Here is a 13,403-nt window from a genome sequence, read left to right as displayed (position 1 = left end):
TAGAGCAATTCTTTACGAAATCGGTATTTTTTCTTCAATTTTATTTTTTGTATTTTTTAATTCGGCTGAAACTTTTTTAGTGCCTCCGGTATGCCCAAAGAAGCCGTTTTGCATTATTAGTTCGTTCATATAAATTTCCATACAAATTTGGCAGCTGTCCATACAAAAATGATTTATGAAAATTTGAAAATCTGTATCTTTGGAAGGAATTTTTTGATAAATTTTGTGTCTTCGGCAAAGTTGTAGGTATAGATAAGGACTATACTGAAAAAATAAAATGATACACGTTTAAAAATAATTGGTGATTTTTAATTTAACTTTTTGTCACTAAAACTTGATTTGCAAAAATTACAACTTTTATTTTTTTTATTTTCTGTTATGTTTTAGGGGATTTGATGTCCCTAACTTTTCAGAAATTTCTAGAATGGTCAAAAAATCTTTGACTGAGTTATGAATTTTTGAATCAATACTATTTAAAAAAAATCGAAATATTGGTCGCAAAAATTGTTCAACTTTATTTTTCGATGTAAAATCAAATTTGCAATCAAAAAGTACTCAAGTGAAATTTTGATAAAGTGCACCGTTTTCAAGTTAGTAGAAGTTATTCATTTTTTTTAAATTAGAGCCCGTGTTTGCCCACTTCTGAAAAAATACTTTTGAAAAGTTGAGAAAATTCTCTATATTTTGCATTTTTGACCTTTGTTGATACGACCCTTAGTTGCTGAGATGTTGCCATGCAAAGATTTAAAAACAGGAAAATTGATGTTTTCTAAGTCTCACCCAAACAACCAAGCATTTTCTAATGATATCTCAGCAACTTATAGTTCGATTTTCAATCTTAAAATATGAAACATTCTTGAAATTTTCTGATCTCTTTAAAAAATATTTAATTTTTTTTTAATGAAGACTTACATTTCAAAAGAGACCAAACATTCAATATTACGCCCTTTTGAAATGTTAGTCTTGGTTTAAAAATTGCGAAAACATTTTTTTCGATATTTTGAGATATCGACATTAGAAAATAGTGTGTTGTTTGGGTGGGACTTAGAAAACATCAATTTTCCTGTTTTTAAACCTTTGCATGGCAATATCTCAGCAACTAAGGGTCGTATCAACAAAGTTTAAAAATGCAAAATATAGAGAATTTTCTCAGCTTTTCAAAAATATTTTTTTTCAAAAGTGGGCAAACATGTGCACTAATTTTAAAAAATGAAAAACTGCGACTATTTTCAAAAAAGTCACCTAAAAATAGATTTAACTTGAAAACGGTGCACTTTATCAAAATTTCACTTAAGTGCTTTTTGATTGCAAATTTGATTTTACATCGAAAAATGAAGTTGAAAAATTTTTGCGACCAATTTTTCGATTTTTTTAAAAAATCAGTATTGATTCAAAAATTCATAACTCGCTCAAAGATTTTTTGCACAACCTGGAAATTTCTGAAAAGTTGGCATTTGATGTCCTTTAAAACATATCAAAAAATGAAAAAAATTTAAAATAGTGTTTATTTGCAAATCAAGTTTTAGTGACAAAAAGTTAAATAAAAAATCACCAAATTTTTTTTACCGTGTATCATTTTTTTTCAGTGTAGTCCATATCCATATCTACAACTTTGCCGAAGATTGGTGATCGATCAAAAAATTCTTTCAAAAGATACAGATTTTTGAATTTTCATACATCATTTTTGTATGGCCAACTGCCAAATTTGTATGGAAAATTATATGGACAAACTAATGATGCAAAATGGCTTCTTTGGGCATACCGAAGGCACCAAAAAAGTTTCAGTCGGATTAAAAAATACAAAAAAATCGAATGACCGAAATCTGAGAGAATTGCTCTCTAGAATTGCTGCAAGGCGCAATAATTTAAAAATAAATATTTTTGTAAGAGAGCAATCCTCCCCGAATCCCGGAAAAATGTAGGGGAGAGGGGGTAATATGCACCCCTTAAGGGAAAACTGTGATTTCTCAACCATAACATCAATTCTGTGGAAGAATTTTGTTAGATGTTCTAAAACAACTATTATTCTTCGTCATCCATGTGTAAAATGTCTTGGAAAACCGTCAAAATTGTTTAAAAATGCATATTTCTAAAAATATTTTTGATTCATTCCAAACAATCATGCGGGGCAATATGTACAACAAAATAGGCAATCAAACGTCATAATTACCCCCCACTAGAGGGCGCTGAAACTTGGGGTGATGTTTTCATTATAACCTACAGCGAGTAAGTTGGTTTGAAATTTGAAATTGTTTTATTTCATCATAAAATCGACATTAATAGCAAATTATACCATTTTCAGGTAAGAAATAAATAGCTTAATTGATATAAACGAAAATATTTTTGTGATGGCCGATTTAACCTGTTCATTATCTGATTCAAAATAAGGGAATGTTTTAATCAACCAAAATCTAACTAATCAATTGAGAATGTAGATTATTCAAGTGGACAAATATTTTTTAAAGTCACTTCTACCATAAAAGCAAAGCTCTGCTTGAAAAATGGTAATTGGAATGATTTTCAAAATTTGCAATCTAACCTCATTCTCGCGTTTTCAATCCGGATCTCAGAATTTTCAATGAAAAAGGCAACTTAGCAAAAAAATCAAAAAGTCAATCGATAGAACTTTTTATTTCTTACCACCTGTTAACTTTATTTTATTCCAAAAGATCAATTTTCTTTTTAAAAACATTAAAATAGTTTTCACTCGCCTTTGAACTTATCGCGCAAAAACGTAAACGTAACCTTGCACCAAAGTTCTCCTACTCGAATGTAGGTGGCGAATCGAGTTTTTAGCTTTGGTTTTGGGGGCCTATTGGGGCAAAATGCATCTGGTAAAAGCAGTTTTCACTAGTCACCACTAGATGACACCGCTGTTTTTACAAAGGAGCATCACAGCGGTGCATTTTGCCCCGACCACGCTTATTACATAAAATTCAATTAAAAATACATTTTTTAATGTTTTTGGACTCATCTATCTATAGAATAATGAAGATTGTGGTAAAAACTATATAAACAAACACTTACAATATCAATAAATGCTTTTTATATTGTCCAAAAATCATATTGGAAATTAGATCAAAACACAACATTTTAAAGTTTGCCTTTACGCCCAGTAAAACTTATCAGTGTTGCCAAGCTCAAAACATACGTAGCCAGATCGATTTAGCAAACTTAGACCAGTCTCCCTATTTAGGGTCTTCTATTTCCTACGACCAAAAAAGCCATTTATACGGAAATTGCTTTGCTGATTTTTAAATAAACTTTTTATTTAACAAAAAATCAATTTCACAAAATCCGTATTTTTATGTTTTAGGGGAAAAAAACCCGCAACTTTTGACCTTAAGAGGGCATGGGCAAAAAATTGCCGTGCAGTTATAATCTTTTTAATCAGGTTTAAAGTTTTCAAAAAACATGTTTTTGAGAAAAAAATATTAATCTTTCAAAAAAAAAAAAAAATGCTGCATTTCAACCGATTTTCAAATGTCTTATATGTCAATGAAAGGTGATAAGCTGGCCTTTTAAAGAAAATAGTAAAAAGTTTCAAAAATCTAACCTAAAATATGAAAAGGTTGAATGAAACTTTAAAATGCCGTTATGACGGTGTCTGGACCAAAGAAAATAAGTCTGGAAATATTTTTATCGGATTCCTCGGAAAATTTTACGTAACATACTAAAAAATGGGAGGAGTACGTAAACATACTGGGAATTCTGAGATATGATTTTTTGACAATAAAATCCGAGGTTCAAAAATTCAGCGATGACCAATACATGTTTGGGTACCAAAAGTTTCGTATTTTAATTTTTTTAATTTAACATTTTCCATGCTGTTTTCGTAAAGAATTGCTGTACATTGAAAAATACAAAATTTTAAAATGTATGACAAGGATGCGAAATTCCCTAGTTAAAACTTGAAGTCATAGAAAGAATTTGAGAATAGCTTTGATTATTTTTTTATGGAAATGGTCATCAACTGAATCGCTCGTAATACTAAAACACAAAATATTTGAAATAATCACTTTTTTCATAATTTATTTTATATACACAAGTTTTATATGTCATAATATGTTTTGTTTTTGCTGTTTTGCATCATACTCATAGATTATTACACTGCTTATTGGCTTATGCTCTTAGTCTACGTTCAATTAAATATTTTTTTGCTGTTTTTTTTATTTCCAACTTTTTTGCCCTCTTCTACTACTTCTGTTTCACAATCAAAGATTACCATTGTTCAGTAGTAATATGTTTTGTTTCACTTTTCCAAAGTTTATATGCAATACATTCGTTTTTTTGGAAACTTTAATTTTCATTAGCTAGCATAGAAAATAACACGGAAAAACAGAAAGTACGGCCACGTTTTGCACAATTTATTGATTTTTTTGTCTCATTAATCGTAATATTGCATGTAAACAATTTCGTCTAAACTAAGGAACCGAATAATTTTTACTTGTTTTTTTTTATAACATTCTTCTTGAAGATTTTGATTCTGCATAAATGGCGCAAGTCCACTACCTATTTACACGGAGTAAAACAAGTTTTGTTGTTTTTTTTTGCTTTAACTACACATTTTTCATGCTACACAGTTTTGTTTTTTAAATTTATTTCCAGGATAGAGGATATTTTTTTCTTTGCTTTATTTTAACAAACGCAGTCACATTTAGTTTTTTAATTTACACGATGAGTGATGATGATCTTTTTCTCTTTTTTACGGGTATATTTTTTTGTTTGTTTTAATGTGAAAGTCTGAAATGACTTGAATTTACACGGGTTTTGTTTTTACTAGTGATGGAAGCGGACTGGATTGAGAGAAAAAAGGGAAGTATGTGTTTGTGTGTGGGGTTCCAAATCTGTCCTCTAGAGGCGCTGCTGTTGTCTCGCGTTTTTTCTTCTTTGTTTTCTTATTTACACAAGTCGAGTGTTGTCTATGGACGGCCATTGTGATTGCGATTGTTTTTTCATTCACTGCTCTGTATGATGATTTGAGTTCGATTTTGTTTTGTGATTTGTAAAGTAGATTCAAAAGTAAGAAACGCTTGTTGTTTTTTTTGTCGGTGACTGGTTTAAGTATATTTCTAACACTTGGTGTTAGGGCCACAGTGATAAAGAGAGATTGAGAGGGAAGGAAGATTCCGGTACTGGTTTTTGTACATTTTTCAAATAAATAAATATATTCGACTAAAAGTAGTACAATTTCATGTGTTAAATTTTTGCTATCCTTCCACATATTGCAATCCATATTTTGATTCGAAGTACGTTTCGGTTACAACAAAGACTGGGCAGAATAAAGAAGACGCTGGCAACACTGAAGTTTGACAGAAGCAAGGGGTCAGACATTCGCAGTTTGATATCATTTCGCATATTTGAGAAAGGAAACATCTGAAAAACCAAATTTGCTTTGGAAAGTTAATCAATCTTCTTAAATTGAAATTGTTGTTAGAAATTCATTTAAAACAGGAATAAATTTATAGTCAGATTTTGAACATTTTTACAACAAAAATGATCTAATTTTTTTATAAATTTCCCAAATTTAGTAACAAATTGATTTTCGAGTGGATTTCGACCTGTAGAAATTTAAACGATTCAAGTCAAAGTTAATTTCAAATTAAGTTAGATTTGAAGAAGTTTAAACAATGCATGTAAAAGTGTTTAAATGCACTTAGAAATGGATTCACTGACTCCTGAGTTTTTTAAGCTTCCAAACCAATCGGATTTTACCAAACTAGAAACAACATTAGAATACCTTTTTTTTATTTAAAAAAATCTCAAAAAATGTTCATTGAACTGAACCAAATCACTCAGATATTATTCTAACAGAGTGAGTTGAGTCATTGACAGATTTTGGTGGATTCCACTAATCATTAACTGACAAATGAGTAAAATAATCAAACATTTGATTACACAAAAGTTAATAAATCCTCGTCAGAGTTTCGCTACAGGTTTCCCAATGAAAACTAAAGGCTGTCAGAGTCCCGACAAAACATGTTGGCTTGACATCAGGCGTCAGCCTAAAAAAAACAGCTAAAAAAAACTTTTTCTAGAAAGAGAAAGCAAATTTATGATGCAAACAAACCAATGTCTGTGGCAACCAGTGGTAAATTTTGGACCAGAATGCCTCATACTTGTTTTGGAAAAACAAAATTGAAATATTTATGGGTGTAGGGTCTTCGTCATTCAAAATAATGTAAACAATATTGGCTGCTGCACAAAGTGATTAGTTTACGTTTTTTTGGTATCCTCTGCAAATGTCAGACCACACAAAATTGCTGCCGGATCTTTTTTCTGGATCTCTCCCGGAAAGTTCCGGCGAAGAGTTTGGTTATGTTTTGCTTGCAAAAGACAATAAAAATATTGACCGGGTAATAATAACCCCAAACAGATTATTCCTTACTGCAGCGTGTATTTGGTTTTGACAGCGAATGAAAAGAGGCTTGTGTGTTTATGTTTACGCTGTGGACAGTTGAGAGTGAACGTTTGGCGCGAAAGTGTGAGTGTGATTGTAATGTGTTGGAACCAAGTCTAGAATCGGTTGGCGGAATCCGGAATGATCGTCAGCGATGGTGCTGCGTCCGGAATGTCGTGTCTCAAGGATTTAAATATTTTGAATAAGCGTGCAAGATGTTTCAGATCGTCAAACGTACAACATGACAGCGGTTTGTTGTTTACGAGTCAGTGTTGCCAGCCAGTTCCAAAAGCGAGGGGTGATTCAAAGGTGACGGGAAAACAATAGCATCGAAGAGAAAGTGTTTGAAACTTAACGAAATTGAGCATTTTTGGACGACATGAAAAAGGGGGTGGACTGTTCAACGTCAACCGAACAAACAGAACAATAGACGTTCAGGGTATGTCGTCGTCGACGACCGAAACGTTCGCCTCGACATCGAGCCGATTGCTGTGGTTGTGGTGGTGGTTGTGTTGATGCTGGTGCCGCCGAGCGCCGTCGTGATTGCTGTCCGAGTCGTTATTTCTATCATTATCAATAAGGTTAATGTTTGTTATGTTACTATTCTCTAGAATATTAGCACCCATCAAAATAGCTGGTAGTTGTTCTTGTTGCTGCTGCTGCCGCTGCCGCTGCTCGGCGTCCAGCTCGTCCTGCGCCTGCTGCGACGTCGCCGTGTTGGACGAGCTCTCCAGTGTTGCCAGCGGGTCCAGGCTATTTACATTGTTGTTGTTGTTGTTATTGTTTGTGCTGCTGCTGCAGTTGCTATTGCTGTTGTGGTTGTGGCTGCTGGCGGCGGCAAAGTTGAGCGAGCTCTGAAACTGCGTAAACTGGTTCGTGGACGCCATCAGGGAGGACAGGGCGGCTGCCGCAACGTCCGAGCAGCAGCTGTTGTAGTACGAGCTCGGCGAAGGTGACAGCCCCGACGAGGAGGACGCGGCGGCGACCTGCGCCGCTTGCGTCTGTGACAGTTGCTGTTGTTGGTGAAGTGACAGTTGTTGCTGCTGCTGCTGCTGCGACTGCTGACTCTGCTGGTCAAGTTGCTGCTGCTGATTTTGCTGATGCTGATTCTGCTGCTGCTGGAGAGCGGCCGCGGCCACCACCGTGGTCGACGTGCCGCCCATCATCAGTGAAGATCATGTTGTTGTCAACTGACGCCACACGGCCGTGTGTCACATCGTAGGCAGGTACGGCCAGGAGAAACTACTTCCCGACAGCAGCATGTCCCGGATGAGCGTCTCGATCGGCGTCTTGCCCACTAACCGAACGAAGAACAGCTGTTCTATCACCTGGTAGAGTAGAGCGAGAAAAAGAGAAAACCAAACGTTAGCTTGTCACAGTTCACCAGCGTCAAACAGACCAGCGTTGGCACCTTGGAACCCACCTGCGATGAGACCGTCCGCAGCGAGGGTAACCGGAGCAGCAGCTTGCCGAAGCGGGTCGGCTGGTTCGGGTACTGGGACCGGCAGTACTCCTCCAGCGCGCACTGGGACTTTTCCTGCAGCGACTCGATGTGGGCGACGTCCGACAGACCGCAGGCATCTGCGCGGAAGAGAACAATAGGGAAGCGTTAGTTGGCGTTAGCAATGCGCTAAAGTTGGCAGATTGAAGCGTTTCGGGAACATTGGGAGGGGGAATAGTGAGATAGAGTAAGTACCATTACCAATGATCGCCTTCTAGAGGGTTATTTTCATTTCTGTTAGGAAGTGAAACAGCTGTTAGTGTGTTTGTGGTGCGAGCGTTTGTGATGTGCTGGAGAACTCAAGCGGGATGGATTTGATAAGAACAGAAAGTGATTAATAAAGAAAGGTTGAAAACATAACTGAACTGAGCGCTGTAAATAAAAAGAAAAGTGTGTTAGCAACAGAAGAAAAAAGAAATCATAAACAGGCGTCGTGTCGTAATCGTCTAGCATGCGACAAGAATTTTGTTACTCGTGCAATCAATGACTACTGGCAGCACTGCACTGGTGTTTTTTTGACAGCTCAAAGTATCAAAGAAACAAGGTGTGTAAACGTCAGAATTAGCCGTGCGTCACCAACGGGGACGTGACGCGTCCAGAAAACGAAATGTCGCAGATTCCGAACGTCAATGCGCGCGTTATTCAATTACCGTCAATTCATCTGCCCAATAAAAATCAATTAAACCTGCGAAGGGGCAGTAAAACGAATTACCGGGGAAAAGTTAGCGCCATCTTGAATGTTGTTGGCTATGATTTGGTGCGCAGAGTTCAGACTCGAGCGCAATGCGATATATCGATAGAGGTGTGGTGCCTTCCGATGGAGAGATTCTTCTAGTCTAGCTAACGCTGTCTAACGCTGCCGGGTCTCCTTCGCGTTTATCGACCTACATATGGGTGTTTATAATCAGAGACAATTTTCTTTAATTGATCTGAATGAAACGAGGAATGTTTGTTTTTAACGTCGTTTGTTGCTCAACTCAACTCGGCAACTCCGCGTTGGGAGACGTAATTGTCAGCAGCGCTGTTTCGATTAAAAGACGCGGCAACGATTAGACTTAATTTCTCGCTAGGCTAGTGGACTCTAGGAAGATGCCGGGCTAAATTGGAAACAATTTAATTGAATTTTATCACCCCGATCATGGTTTGACATCGTTTAGGCGCCCGCATAGCCGGCAGTTCGTTGAGCAATAATGAAACAGTTACGTAATCCGTTCTGGAAATTGCTTTTAGAGGTTAGAAAATGCTCATGTTTTTTCCGGCCTTGATTCATCGATGACGGCAGTAGGCGCTGTCATAACTTTCCCCCTTCCACGATCAATTCGAGCGCGTAGCAAGGCAATTAACGCAAACAGGTGACGACATTCCGTTTTTTGGAGCACTTGACGTCCAACGACTGTCAGAACGCGCGCGCGCGCGTTCCGATTCTGGAACAGATGTTATCTCGCCTACTTTATGGGTTAACCCATCCAAAGTGCTCGCTCGGAGTCAAGTGTCTCTCCCCGAGCGCATTCCGGGATTTCTGGTGGAACTTTCCCCGGGCCAAAGATAGGCTTAAGTGGACCCCTCGACGCTGACAGCGCGCATACTTGGAATAAATTTTAATTACTTGAAAACGCGAAGCCTGCTTGATTATCTCTCGTTCGGGTTTCTTCCCGAAAATCATGGCCATCTTGGGCCCGCTCAAGATGTTGCGGCACGCGACAATTTGTTGTGGAATTTGCCTACCCCTCGTCGCGGATCTGTCAACCGATTAGTGCGCGCGCCCATCGCAGCAGTTGGCGTGCATTAATTATTATTTATATTTATTTTCGCGTTTATTTAGTCTTATCACCATCTCCTTCAATTGAGCGCAATTAAGTCGAAGACTTGTTCGTTTTTTTTTGTGTTGCCGGGTTCTTGGATTGACTTCTTTGTCCGACTGGGGCACCCCTCGAAGATGTGACAGTCGCGCGCACTAAAAAAATGTAAACAATGCGCCGCAGGCACTAATGTTTATCTGATTGAAGTCGGTGAATTAGAAGCTGGGTTTGAATCTCCTTGTGCTAAAAATAAGTTTCTTGCCGCCAGAGACAAACAGACTTTGACAGTTGTTCACCTTTGGCGTTGCACGCCTTGCCAAGCGTCGCAACGCTAAAGCTAGTGAACTGTCAAATTGAAGTTTTTGGACCGTTTGTCTCTGTGCCCCGACCAAGGGTCCCCAAAAATTGCCGCTCATGATGACGCTCGTGTCGCACTGTTGTCGTGATTTATGGACTCTTTTGTGGTAGTGCCGGATTAAAAGATTCGGCAGCAGCCGTCGCGCGTTGTCTCAAGTGGAAGTCGTTTGTGTCGTACAAGCCGCCGAAATGCCGAATCTTCTCTAATGGAAAGTGAGTGATTTGTTGTCCGCGTGTATTGCGTCTGCGAGTTCGCCGCTGGGAAATTATCGCCGTTGTTATCTGTTTTGAAGTTTACAATTTTAACGATTTGTTATGCAGGAGGGGCTTCCAGATTTGAATGGTGCGCTTTCCTGATCCGTTGTGACAGGCACGCGACGTTCCTCTTCGTTACAAAATTAGCACTTTGTAACGAGCGGTGGGGTCACCCTTTTCTTTCCGAAATGTTCGCACATAATTAGCTCATCAACACGATGTTACTAATTTACCCCTCGCGGTAAATTTATTGGTTCCGGTTGGGTTGCGATTTATGGTACTGCCAAAAGGTGCGTAAGTTGGTAGCCTTAACCCCTCCGTTCTAGAGGAGCGTATCGTTGATCCCCCCCCTGACCGCAACGCTAACGCTCCCCAAACTGACAGTTGAAGATCACAATCGCTTCGCGGTTAACCCATTCGGCTCGGCTATCGCGCGAGCCTTGCGTGCATAGACTGGTTTACGTTGAATCACCCTCCTCGGTTTTGACAGATCAACATGCTTTTTTTTTTTTAAAATACTTAGTCTGCGTTTAGCGTGCACGATTAACAGTTCTCCAACCGGTCAAAATTTTAATTTTAGCGTGTACAAATGACAGATATCAATTTAATCAACTGCGTTGCTGACGTCCACCAGTCTACAACCCGAGTTCCTCGCGTTGGGACTCCTAAACGGATCAGTGACAACTTGTTCACTCATCGCCCCACCAAGTCTTCATTCGAGGCGCTAAGAATGTTGAGAAAACATTCCCAAGCGATTATAAATAGATTAATGAGTTATTTAAGATAAAGACGTCTTGGTCGTCGCTCGGGTTGGTGCCGTTCTTCGTCGTGGAACGGCGGCGTTCAAGCAGGCCATGACAAGTGAGTTCGAGCCAATCTAGTAGGCGACGACGACTCGGGGGTTTTATGAATGCGGCGTGTCGCTTAATTTATCTTCGGTAAGTAGTAGCTCCGGCAGCAGTTGGAAAAGAATGACGGGAATTAAAACAAGCTAAATTTGATCTATTAGTGCGATGGTGTTGGGAGATAGCGCGCGCGCTCGAGATGAATGGGTTCGGAGCTGGAGCCCCGACGAGGGGCTAATAAAACTGTAATAAATACGGTCTGCGCGTCGGCAGCGTTTTGGTCAGCGCAGGGGGTCCATCAAAGCAACCCTTGAAATCGGGCCAAAACTCATCACCGGAAGATTACCCTGATAATCCTGCTGATGTGCCGTTCAGGGCCTGCTTTGATGTGCGCTTTTTGTCACCAGATGCAAAATGGCGAGCGCAGAGTGGGAGAAGAACTGTCAAATGGTTGGGGTTTTCGGGATATATCTGGCCGAGGGAAGGTAATTGAAATTTAATAAAGTCAGCATTTATTAAATTTAATACTTTTTGCAAGCACCAGGAGTTGGTCTTGCGGTCGATGATGACGCCGTTGTCGTCGTAGCCCCCTGAATGATGAAGAGTAATGAGACGGAACGTCTTGGGACGAAGAGGGTTGTTGGTTTGGGGAAGGCCTTTGTAGTTTTCCTCGCAAGAAGATTCTGCAGCGCAAGCATGTGAGACCGGTACGGTGCACCGGGGGTCTTGTGTAAATCTTATAAAATATCAATTACATCATTATTAAGAAATGAAATACGACTTGTGTACGGTGCGCACGGAACGTGCCGAAGGAGCGAGAATAGTTTGGATCATCGCCATCGTTATAGCCGATGAATAACAAGATTGCGCTGTCGAAAAGGAGTGGCATTGCACAGCCAGAGACAATAAAATTATTGATAAAATATCAGCTGTCAGCGGGGAAGCGTGTGCCAAAACAATTGGCAACACTGACACTGTTTGATCGCTGTCAAAACCGTTCGGATCTAGGGGGTAGTCACTCATCGTTTTTGATCAAGCAAGAAAAAAAAACAAGTGACGCACCCCTCGTTTTGACAGCTCAGTGCCAAGGGGTTTCAATCGCAAGGTGTTCGCAATAAACATCTCGTTTTCAACGATTTGCCACCAAACGGCGCGCTCGCGCGCTACTGGCGGCGATTCGTGATACTACAATAAATGTTTGTTTTTCAAAGAAAAAGAAGAAAAAAAGAAGCGACGAAGAAAATCCAAATGTTGCTGAACATTGTGATTGTAAACGCCCTCTTTCTGTTTATTTCTCCGCTGTTAACCTCCCTGATCTTGTAGTAGAGGAGCGGGCGCGCGCGCTCCGAATCGTTTGCGGCACAACCCATCTGGCGGCCGGATTCCGGAAGAATATGGCTTGGACCGGCGATTGGTGATTTCCAGAAAGAGAGGTGATATATTGCCTGGGATTCGGGATACAACTTTCGGTTGAGGGTTTCTCCGCACATTCCCGGTACAGACGGTGACAGACTGCCGGAGATAGCTTTGAGGTTAGGAACGGGACTTGTGTCACGAGGAAATAAAGGGATTCGTCGGACAAGATTTGGGCGGGATCGCGCTGGCAATGGACCGTTTTGGGGGATGTGTAAATGACTGTCTACTTCTGGGATCAATATTTAACGTGGTGCAAAGTGAAACAGCGCTTCGCTGACAGCTAGCTGTCAGATGAAATATTTCAATAACGATCTTGCGAATAAAGGTTATCACAGTGTTGCCACCAGTCCAGTGAGCTTTCAAATGGTTTTTAGAAAAATGTATCCTGTGTGGCTGGCAACAATGGTTCTAATTTGTTTGTAAACAAAAATCAGCTGATTCATTCATAAAAGACGAATTGTTTGCCAACAATGCTACAAGTAGTTTTATGAAAAACATTTTTATCGTCAAGGGGTGATTCAAAGAAAGTAACTTGGGTGAATCGTAACAGGGGTCGGATACTTGTGAAGGCCTGGAGTCGCAGTTGAAGTCGGAAAATTCTGTGAAGCTGGAGTCAGAGTGGCTACTACTTCTGAAGTCGGAGTCGGAGTCGGCTAATTTCCAACAACTTTGTATGGAAGTTTAAGTGGAAGTCAGAGATGTCGGGCCTTTTTGAAGAGCAGGAATCGCAGTCGAAGTCAGATTTTCTAAATCTGACAAACTTCCCCAACAAGTCAAAAATGGCTAAGGAGATAAATCGAAATTTGTCCTGCTCGAATTTCTTGGGGAGC

At 39.5% G+C, this 13,403-nt stretch overlaps 2 protein-coding genes across 4 annotated transcripts in view; one reads left to right on the top strand and one right to left on the bottom strand.

Annotated features, from left to right (window-relative positions):
• Nucleotides 1-7,588: 7,588 nt before the first annotated feature.
• Nucleotides 7,589-13,403, bottom strand: part of LOC120413068 (nuclear receptor subfamily 2 group F member 1-B) — a 73,129-nt gene continuing 67,314 nt past the window's right edge. The window contains exons 4-5 of one of the 2 annotated variants that reach the window (XM_052710128.1): nucleotides 7,812-7,981; nucleotides 7,589-7,728 (exon numbers count right to left, since the gene is read on the bottom strand). In XM_052710128.1, the coding sequence (XP_052566088.1) occupies nucleotides 7,612-7,728; nucleotides 7,812-7,981 (287 nt within the window). In that variant the 3' untranslated portion in view covers nucleotides 7,589-7,611. The remainder of the gene's footprint in view (nucleotides 7,729-7,811; nucleotides 7,982-13,403) is intronic. The other variant, XM_052710129.1, reaches the window with a different exon arrangement.
• LOC128093425 (uncharacterized) overlaps nucleotides 9,640-13,403 on the top strand; it is an 88,658-nt gene continuing 84,894 nt past the window's right edge. For both annotated transcript variants that reach the window (XR_008212454.1, XM_052710130.1), the window contains exon 1: nucleotides 9,640-10,270. Coding sequence is in view for 1 of the 2 variants with exons in the window: in XM_052710130.1 (XP_052566090.1) it covers nucleotides 10,264-10,270 (7 nt within the window). In the remaining variant the exon portion in view is untranslated. The remainder of the gene's footprint in view (nucleotides 10,271-13,403) is intronic.

This window comes from Culex pipiens, chromosome 3 (genome assembly GCF_016801865.2).
Source record: "Culex pipiens pallens isolate TS chromosome 3, TS_CPP_V2, whole genome shotgun sequence".
In the NCBI taxonomy this organism is placed as follows: domain Eukaryota; kingdom Metazoa; phylum Arthropoda; class Insecta; order Diptera; family Culicidae; genus Culex; species Culex pipiens.
Note: the sequence above shows the minus strand (reverse complement) of the source record. Positions and strands in the feature narration are given on the sequence as shown.